The sequence below is a fragment of the Nannobrachium achirus genome (assembly GCF_963921795.1).
Source record: "Nannobrachium achirus genome assembly, chromosome: 4".
Lineage (NCBI taxonomy): Eukaryota > Metazoa > Chordata > Actinopteri > Myctophiformes > Myctophidae > Nannobrachium > Nannobrachium achirus.
The window spans coordinates 53,812,950-53,823,928 of NC_137813.1; the positions used below are offsets into that span (position 1 = coordinate 53,812,950).

The window sequence follows — 10,979 nt, forward strand, 5'->3', positions numbered from 1 at the left end:
TCCGTCTGTCCATCCCTCTCCATCAGGTCTCCTCATACACCTTTCTGTCTGTCTGTCTGTCTGTCTGTCTGTCTGTCTGTCTGTCTGTCTGTCTGTCTGTCTGTCTGTCTGTCTGTCTGTCTCCTCGTTGTGTACTGTACCTTCCCTTTATCTGCCTGTGTCTCTTTGGCTGTCTCTCTCGTGAGCCTTGCTTTTGGTGGATGTATGTGTACCGTATGTCCGTAGGCTATAGGCCATCTGCTGTGTGCTATGCCGTTTACACATCTGCAGCGCATGTGTTGTGTCTCGGTGCTCACCTTTACCAGTGTTGGACAGCGGTAACGGAGCACATTTACTGGAGTAGTGTACTTAGGACGTACATCTTGTGAGATGTCTGTACTTGAAGCAGGCTATTTGTGTATTTGGAAGCATATCGTCGTTGACGGGTGGAAACCTCGTATCTCCAAGTTTCAAATTTGTACGTTCTTTCGCAAAGTAAAGTCCTGCTTCATCATACAAGGATGGCCATCGCAAAAAAGTTGCGAGGCGTTGTGTGCTTGTAGATCGGCTGTTTTCACTATACTAGTTTAAATCATTTTTAAAATGATCAATGCAAAACGAACGGTTTTGGACATAAGGTTTTCATCCGACAACGATGATATAGTTTTCACTCCACTCCACTACATTTCAAAGACAAATCTTGTCTTAGTTTTTTTTCTTCTTTTTTTTTCTTTTTTTTTTTTTTCACGCAAGCCTGGCCGGCCCTAGGATTCTGGTGGCCCTAAGCAAGATTTGTTTTGGTGGCCCCCCAAAACACTGCCAGTGCAACCACAACCAAAGAAAACATATAGATATTTTTTCCCTCTGATGTGCCTCCCCCTAGTGGTTATGGTTACTCCTGTACAAAGTACAAATGTTATTTGATAGAGCATATCATCGTTGTCGTGGAAACCTTGTATGTCCAAAACCGTTCGTTTTGTATTTTTCATTTTAAAAATGATCTAAACAAGTGAAAACAGCCGATCTACAAGCACACAACGCCTCGCACCACGAGGCGTTGGGTGCTTGTAGATCTGCTGTTTTCACTACTTTTGTGCGACGGCCTTGTACAATGAAGCAGGGCTTTACTTTGCAAAAGAACATACAAATTTGAAACTTGGAGATACGAGGTTTCCATCCGACAACGACGATATCTTTCACAATAGTTGAGTGATATTTGAGCAAGAGAGCATTTAACACACTTTGACTCCAGCGCTGCGTTTGAGTTCTTTATCCACTGCTGGTCTTTGCTCACGTTTACGCCTCCGTCTTCACTCACTCACACGCCTCTCCCTCGACATATCTCACGTGCCGCTGAACAGACTGTGTCCTCTTCATTTAAGCGGCAACACTTAGAGATTTTATCGCGTCAAAGCGCGGCCTCGGCGATCGAGAGCCCCTCGCCACGCCGGCGCGTGTTCGTTCAACCCCCCGGCCTCCGTCTCGCCGTCAGAAACTCATTCAGGCCTGCGGGGAACGTCAGGTGAATGCAATTAACTCCCCGCTTAGAGTAGAAAACTAGTAAAAAGTCTTGTTCTCCGGGACCCGAGTTAAGAACCCAGCCTCTTTAAAAAAAATAACCCTTAATAGTTCATTAAAAGTTCTCATGCCTCTCTACACGCATTGATTGGATCTCGTCAGCTTCGGTGGGTCCGTGCCGCTTTCCTCCGAGATAAATGGATAGCGCTGCTTATCTCTATCACCCCCCGAGATGCTGTCTCTCCCTCTGCAGCTATGAGGGCTGTAGGGGACCCAGCTCACTTTCTAAACACAGCAGTTTCTCTGCTGTCTGTCCCTGTTTCTCTCTGTGTCTGTCTCTCTCTCAATTCGATTTAATTCAATTCAATTCAAAAGGAGCTTTATTGGCATGAGAAAATATAAGTTTTCGCTGCCAAAGCAAAAGTAGAACGAAACGATCAAAACCAAATAATGTTGTACAAATACATATTGAATTTAAATTTGATTAAATTTAAATTGTAAACCGAGCTGTGTTACATTGCAACTTTGAAGGAAACTATAAAAAATCATGCATTTTCTGTCGGAAAGAGTTATACATCCATATATAGCAGAGGTTGGCTTGGTATAAACCTTTTAAAGTTAACATATTTTGGTGTTTCGTATTCACTTCACACACACGCACGCGCGCACGCACACACGCATGTGCAATCACATGTAAACCACACATAAATATAAACTGCATTGCACACACCCGGGCAGTGCTACAAGTTGTTATCAATATAACAAAATTAAAAAGACTGATGTCTTTATGTATTAAAGGAGTAGTTCACCCCCAAAATGACTTTTTTTTCTATTGATTACTCATGCCATGGAGACTAGAGTTCAATAATATTTTTTGTTTTTTGTCGCATTCCTAAGACAAAAATTTGATAACAATAAATGTACCCCCATTCGTTCCGGATGGTGACCCGTTTCGAAACGGGTCACCATCCGGAATCAATGGGGGTAAATTTACTATTTACTAATTTTTGTCTTAGGAATGTGACAAAAACCAAAAAAAAATTATTGAACTCTACTCTCCATGGCGTGAGTAATCAATAGAAAAAAAAGTCATTTTGGGGGTGAACTACTCCTTTAAGTGGTCATGGGCTCTTCAGCCGTCAGTTTAAAGGGCTGTGATGCCAAGCGCTATAAACATAAAGTCTCATTGCAACCGTAGGTTGCAGTTTACTATCAGAACCGTCACAGCTTGCCCGTGTCTGTCCGGTCGTCCGGGCGGTTGACACCTGACACTGTGGTACCCCTGACACATCACAGGTGACATCACAGTGATGTCAGATACTCAGAGCAGGGATCCCCATTTATGGGCATAAACAGGTGACATCACAGTGATGTCAGATACTCAGAGCAGGGATCTCATGAAATGGATTCTGTTAGGGATCTCCATATATGGGCATAAAAGGGATTGTATCCCAGATGATGCCATGTTAGGAGAACCACACTAACAGAATCCATATACTGTATGGCCAAGACAGAGGGCCAAGACAGATGGCGTGACCTCGCCTTTTAGGGCGAGGACGCTATTCGCCCTTAGGCGTCTTACTGGTTATATGTCACTGTATCTATAACCATAAAGTCTATGCTTTGTTGATGAATTGAATAGGACATATAGGACTACAATGCAAACAAGTCCCCAGGACCTTTTCTTTGAGTCATCCTTTTTTGCCTAAATGTTTTACTCTTCCTGCTGTTTACATTTTGGGCTAATGAAGCATTCAATGAATCAATCAATCAATCAACCAAAGTTACATTTAAAATTCTATCTATATATAGTCAGGAACACTCACGTCAAAGTAGATTTCATTGAACCATTTATTGCATAAATGGAATACCGTTAATCTTGGCGTTAAGGGCTCCGTGTTCGGCCATGTTCCCTATGTTGTGCATGCTTGCTAAGAACCTTAAGCAACACCCCCATAGGGATACAATCACAGAACAATAGCATTACATTGACACATAACTTAAATCAAAAGACGTAATCACAAGTATTTGAGCTTTGCTAGACTGATCAAAGGTGGAGGCTGGGGTAGAGGAGGCAGCTAGCAGTGCGTATCCAAGGCTTCGGATAACCAAGCATAGGTAGAGAAAGCAAGCCGTATTTAAAGGAGCCTTCCCTACTGAACGAGAGCTTTGATCGCAGTATGACGGTGAGACGTAATGACCAGCAGATATGTGAATGAGGAATAGGAAAAGAGCTGACTGACAGCTGACTACACAGCTGGGCGGGGCTAGACTCCTGCATAAACTAACGCTGAAGCCTTCATTTATCGTAATAGTTATTGCTTTGTGTGAATTGCCCTTTACAGTAGATGTATGCAACTGTGATTTAGATTCATTTTGTCATGTTTCTGTTTTTGTTTCTGTTTTGGGGAGCGTTGCTAACCTTTGCCTTTTGTTTGTTTTTTGTCCCCCCTGTGTTTCCATAGTTACGGACGAGTATATGCTGCCGACCCCTACAACCACACACTTGCTCCAGCAGCCACATACAGCGTTGGTGCCATGGTAAGATAGACAGGTGCTGTCTGTCTGTCTGTCTGTCTGTCCGTCTGTCTCTCTCTGTCTCTCTCTGTCTCTCCTTTGGTGAGACATGACCTTTGACACGATCTAAATGTCTCAACAGAAGAGCAGGGAGCCAAAATACAACCACTCCAATTGTGGTTGTAAAGTTATGCATTACATACATTTTATTTATTAAGATACGCTTTAACTCTGGAAGATACAAATAGAATATCTCTCTTTCTCTCTCTCTCTCTCTCTCTCTCTCTCTCTCTCTCTCTCTCTCTCTCTGTATATATATATATATATATATATATATATATATATATATATATATATATATATTAGGGGTGCAACGGTTCACAAAATTCACGGTTCGGTTCGATATTTTGGTGACACGGTTCGATACTTTTTCGATACAAAAAATAAACAGAAATGTCCTTGATTTATAAATGTATTTTTATAACTACTTATTTTTTTTGTTTTAACTTTGAGCAATACGGTACCCAACCTCTAGGGTCCTAGGCGTCCTTGAGGGGGTTCCAGGGGAATGTGGATGTGGAATGGTATTGTATTGTATTGTTCGGTACAGGGTCATTCGGTTCGGTACACCCTCGTATTGAACGGTTCGATATCGATACATGTATTGTTGCACCCCTAATATATATATGTATATATATATATATATATATATATATATATACACACACACATACATGCATACATACATACATACATACATACAGTGTCTATCCCTATCTCCCTCCCCTCCCCTCATCATGGAGCCTGCTCTGCATGGGTTTTTTCCACTGACATCCCCTCACTTAAACTTAATTGAATTTGTCTCCGGCGCTAACGGCAGTCCAAATGCCACATTAATCCCCGCCTGTAAAAAGTGATGAACGTCTTCATGCCTTGGCAGCCCAGTCCATGTTAGTTATTATATTTCTAATTTGGTGGATACCACCTCGCCCCGCGCTCCCGCCGCTAATGGAATAATTAGTCATTTTGATAATTAAATCCCTTCCACCTAAAGTGGCGCGGCAGCAGCCTGCCGGAGCGAATGGCGAGGGGGGCGAGGGGGGGCTATGCGGAGGGGTGGGGGGTGTGATGAGAGCCAGGGGACGACCGCAGGGATAAGACAAAGTAGATGAAGAGACATTCGGATGAAAGAGTGGGAAATCCCAAGGCATGACAGTCGAGCTAGTATAACGTCGTGGTCGGGTGGAAACCTTGTATGTCCAAAACCGTTTGTTTTCATCATTACAAGAAAAATGAACTAAACTAGTGAAAACAGCAGATCTACAAGCACACAACTTTAGTTTTGTGTGACGGCCTTTTCTGATGAAGCAGGGCTTTACTTCGCGAGAAAACTTACACATTTGAAACTTGGAGATACAAGGTTTCTGTCCGACAGTGACGATAACCAAGTCTGAGTGACTGACATTATTTTTGTCGCGTTCGTTTAGCTCAGAGAGAGTGAACAAATGGCTCCGTTTTGGTTACATCTGTGCGTTCTGTGAAGTTACTGATGGATAGATTAACGCCGAGCAAATAACAGTCCATATTTCAATATTTTTTAATATAGATATTTTTTTTGATTTACCAGATTGTAAACGACAAACTAGAAGATTTAATCTGTTAAATTCTTAATGCTCATTTTGTTGAATTAGATTTTTTACTTGACTCATTAGGAATTATAAGACATTTTGTTTTGCTTTTTGCTTTATGCAACAGTAAATAAGGGTGAGAGGGGGGGGGAGAAAATATAAAACTTATGTAAGTGGATGTATTTGTCAACATGCCATGCCCTACAAGATGTCTAAAGCTTAATAAATATAATATAAAAAAAAAAAGGAATTATAAGACATAATACTTATGGAAAGTGGAAAAACTGTACATCTCCAACAGTTTGTGGAACAACAGCATAAGTCCGTAGAAGCAATATTCAGCAGACAAAGGGAGCAGATAACATTAAAACAGACAATTAAACAAAATGAGGGGGGAATGCATTAACAGATTAAAAATGACTAGTTTGTGGTTTGCAGTCTGGTAAATCAAAAAATATCTATCTATCTATCTATCTATCTATCTATCTATCTATCTATCTATAAATATAAAAATATATATCTATATATAAAAAAAATCTAATATAGACTTGGACTGTACTATTTTGGTGTCTCAGGTAGAGTTTTCAACGGGCCTGAAAATTAAGGTCCGGCCCTAACTGGGCCCTAACTGGGCAGGCCCGAGGCCCTACCCGGCCCGACTAGTTAGCATACATTTGATTTTAAGCCCTACCCGTCCCAAAAACGTTGGGTCGGGTCGGGTCGGGTATGGTCGGCTCTATCACAGAGTAATAGTAATAAAATAATAACAAAATATATTTTCTTTTTTCATTGAGCCCGAGCCCTACCCGGCCCGACTAATTAGCATACATTTTAGGCCCTACCCTACCCTGAATGTTGGTCGGGTTCGGGTATGGTCGGGTTTGGGCAGAATTTGAGAACTCTAGTCTCAGGGGATGGTTGCCACTCCCTGGTGTTCACATTTGATCTCAAATGTGGTTCTTTTAGACATATCTTCCCCAATTCCGATTATTATTTTTGTTTTTTGTAGATGCATCTGATTTCAGATCAAGGCTGAGTGCATCTCCATCCATGCCCATGTGACATGTGATACACAAACATGTATTAAACACTTTCAACCTGGCATCCGTATTTTGGGCGTTATGCCATTTATGAAAATTTTCAAACATTTTCATTCCCCGATCGATAGCAAAAACAGTGGATCTGGAAGCTTATAGAGGTCGTAGATCCACAATTTGTTGTCGTTATTTCGGAAACAGGGCTTAAGTTGCAACTTATTTTTGCCTATTTATTCTGAAATGACACCTTTGAAATGATTCACATAAAACACACATTTCATCCTCCGCCTGTTACCATCCGCTCCACCCCAGCAGATGTTAGTAAAAAAAGTCCACCAAAAATCGCAAAAAACAGATTCGGCTAATAATCTCTAGTCCATTTCTTTTGGCATGGTACTTTTGAACTCATCATGTTCCCCCGTTTTATTGATTTATTCGTTTGTGTGTGTGTGTGTGTGCGCGCGCGCACGCGTGCGTGCGTTTAAATCTCTCCTCCAGACCCATTTATGTTCTATAGCTTTTAATATTGGACACGTCTTCTACCTTGTTTCACATGGTTTTATTTGTGCATGTCCTGTGACTATGTTGTTGCACAGGCCTGTTGCTGATGCCTTCTAGCACTTCGTCAATTTTGATTGTTGTAAATGTGCTATATAAATATGCTTGATTTGATTTGATTTATTTTGACTCATTTTCTATGTTTGTTTGTTTTTTTCCCGTTGAGCAGATTTCTTTCACCTGTAACTCTTGGCATGCATGGATCCTTGGCATGATGTTCTGTTGGTTGGTTTGCCGCTGCATGACGGTTTCCGTACGATCGGTGCGGCCTCGTGTTCATCCCGCAGTGGGGTTTGTACTGGAACGAGATGGTAACGTAATGTTTGAAGTGGGGCATTAACGTCGACTTCATTACACAAATCGACTCCCACCAGAGAAAGTCGAAGTTGAAAAAAAAAATCTCTTGTATTCTTTTCTATCATTATTTTTGCTCCATCTGTGCGTCTGTACAGCATTCAAACAGTTGGATTGCTTATTGTCAAGGACGGAATGATCCAATATTACAGTGCTACATTACATTTGGTATAACATGGTTCTATTGTGAAAATAGCAGATCTACATGCTCACAACGCCTCGCATCAGATCTACATGCTCACAACGCCTCGCATCAGATCTACATGCTCACAACGCCTCGCATCAGATCTACATGCTCACAACGCCTCGCGATGCGAGGCGTTGTGAGCATGTAGATCGGCTATTTTCACAATTTCTGCCTCTATATATTTGACAATTTGGACACATTTAATTTTTTATTGGGGGGTCGTTTGTGATGTGATGACGTCATCAAACGATAAAGTCGACTTCAACTCAACTTTTTACTGAGTCGAGTCGACTTGCAAAAAATCACAAGTCGTTAATGCCCTAGTGTAAAGGCATAATGTGTGACTTTGCCCTGTTGTTACAAAACAATAAATCCATTTTCCAACTATCATTTCCCATCCATTACAAGCAGTTATCAGCCACCGGGGGGCAGTGTGGTGCTGTTTACCCGCAGCAACACGCAGCCCTCTCGCTGTATTTTGATTTTGATGCAGTTGCCGATAACTGCTAACCTGACTCTGCCAGATGGTGGCGTATTGAGTCTCCAGCCTCCATTTGGAACCGCTCAGGGCCAACCGCTGAAGAAGGCCGTCCCCTTTTTCAAGCTATTTGCCAGGTGATTGGATGGGAACGTCTGTCTGTCACAGTCACTTATATTGACGCGGTTGCATGACGAATAGTAGCTGCGACGGCAGGAAAGTAAACACTAAACGGAACCCTCTTTTTTCAAACGCACTTCACTTCGCAGTGCCCCGGTGGGGATCGAGGCGGGGTGCGTGGGACCGCGACGTGAAGTGCGTTTGAAAAAAAGAGGCTCACAGCAGCACCGACTTAGCCTGGTTAATAAACCAGACCGCACAACACCACCCCGTGGTGTAGTGTGGTCTGGAGCCTCACAATTGAGAATCCATTTCCACCAGCCACCAGAAAGGGTTAGCCAATCAGGGCTGTAGGCTGTGTGGACACAAAAACATTCCCCACTCCCCCTCCCCTTTATGACAGGCATCAATGAGGTAGTTGTCTTTGATGTTTCATTGATTAGAGAGAACACTAACGAGCTATTGACACTTGTATGGCTCAATCAATAATTGATTGAGCCATACAAGTGTCAATAGCTGCAGTTTACAACCCCTTTGAAGTTCAAAGGGAGCAATTAAGAGCAAGTCACCTTGACATTTTTGTAAACCGCCCCTAACATTACGTCAATAGGCTTTAGCCCGCCCCCCAGAAAAAGAATCTCTCCCCGAAATTCCAGACTCTCTTCCCAAAACGAAGTGTGCGATAGAGTCTGGTTTATTAACCAGGCAAGCACCGACTTGGTCGGGATAGCGGCAAAGATGTATAGTGAAAGAACTAGGCGCTTCTCCATCACGTCGCACTCGGTCTCGCTCAGATCCCGCCCGTATAGCTGCTGTTGATTGGTTCAAACTTGGCGCTGTTCGGCGTAGCACCAATCACTGAGCGGTTCCAGATGGAGGCTGGATTGGGAACTCAATACGCCACCATCTGGCGGAGTCAGGTTAGATAACTGCTAGTAGAGAGGAAAATGATGGGTAAAAAAATGATTTATTGGTTTGTTATGTAAACACAGGACAAAGTTACATATGCCTTTAAAGGACAACTTTGTTTTTTTACAACAAGGGTTCATATTTTAGATTGTAATAAGAGAAAAGAAAAGGTGAGTTTTAAAATGTTTTCATTTACTTTGCATGTAGTGATTTTGATTTCAGCCACTATTTAGCCACTCGTGCATGCGCACAAGTGTCTAAATATGTCTTTTTAGACACAATAAGCAAGGGATTTCTTTATTACTAGTTACAGTAACACTACCAGCCCCCATAAGTCAGATCTGCCCATGAAAGATTGTGGTGCATCTTGGGAATGGGCTTATTGTGTGTAAGAAAAATACATATTTAGCCACTTGTACGCATGCCCCCAGCCACTGAAATCAAATTAATTAAAATCTCTAAAACGATAGAAAGGAGTAAATGAAAACATTTGAACACTCATCCTTTATTTTCTCTAATTACAATCTAAAATATGAACCCTTGTTGTAAAAAACAAAAACAAAGTTGTCCTTTTAAGAAAACAAAGAAAAAAAAACAGGATAGATTCGGGATAGAGGGATGCTAACGCGCGTGTGTGTGTGTGTGTGTGTGTGTGTGTGTGTGTGTGTGTGTGTGTGAGTGTGTGTGTGTGTGTGCGCGCGTGTGTGCGCGTGTGTGTGCGCGCGTGTGTGTGTGTGTGCGTGTGTGTTTTCCAGAATGCTTTCGCCCCGCTGACAGATGCCAAAACTCGGAGTCACGCCGACGACGTGGGCTTGGTGCTGTCCTCCCTCCAGGCCAGTATATACCGGGGAGGATACAGTCGCTTCGCACCCTACTAACACCACCCAAAAAACTACAACCTACCCTCCTCCTCCTCCTACTAAAACAAATAACAACAACGTACACACAACCTTCCAACAGAACGAAGAAAGGAGAAGAAAAAAAAAGAACGGTGATGTTGCTGTAGGTTTTCAACGACGAAGCGAGTCCCTCGCGAGGATTCATGGTTGGTTCCTTTTCTTTTTTTCTTTTTTTTCTTATTTTTATGAGTCCTGCGGGGGAAATTCCATCAACGTCCCTGATAATAAAACGACCCGTTCAACTCGCTATCCTCGAAAGGATATATAGCGTTCTTCTGCGGACGCGTCGGCATAGCGAGTTTAACGTGTCTTTTGTTTCTTTCCTTTTGAATACAAATGCGTCTCTGACGCGGGACGCGTATAGCCAACAACATCACTGAAAGAGGTGTGCGAGCGTGCGTGTGTGTGCGTGTATATGAATGAATGGGTGAGACAGTCAGAGAGAGAGAGAGAGAGAGAGAGAGAGAGAGAGAGAGAGAGAGAGAGAGAGAGAGAGCGCATTACATAGAGCTAGATGTTTTCCGAGGCCTGGGTATTGCAATACATGCAGTTGTGCATCATTTTAACATCTCCTAAGAGAGAAAGGTACTGGGGAAATAGAAGAAGAAGAAGAAGAAGAAGAAGAAGAAGGAAAAAAAACACAAATAAGAATACAATTACAAACTGATATTTTTCATCTTATACCTCAGATATTTTGTGCTGTGTATTTTGATATTGTGGGTTTTTAATTTCTAAAGGTTTAAAACATAGATCGTCACCTGTAGAGGTTTCTTCTTTTTTTTTTTTTTTTTTTTT

The 10,979-nt window shown here is 42.1% G+C and overlaps 1 protein-coding gene across 3 annotated transcripts in view; it reads left to right on the forward strand.

Moving 5' to 3' along the window:
• rbfox1 (RNA binding fox-1 homolog 1) overlaps positions 1–10,163 on the forward strand; it is a gene marked incomplete at both ends in the record, with an annotated part of 479,064 nt that extends 468,901 nt beyond the window's left edge. For all 3 annotated transcript variants that reach the window (XM_080724053.1, XM_080724051.1, XM_080724052.1), the window contains 2 exons: positions 3,963–4,038; positions 10,041–10,163. In XM_080724053.1, coding sequence (XP_080580179.1) covers positions 3,963–4,038; positions 10,041–10,163 — 199 coding nt within the window. The remainder of the gene's footprint in view (positions 1–3,962; positions 4,039–10,040) is intronic.
• Between the last annotated feature and the right edge of the window lie 816 nt (positions 10,164–10,979).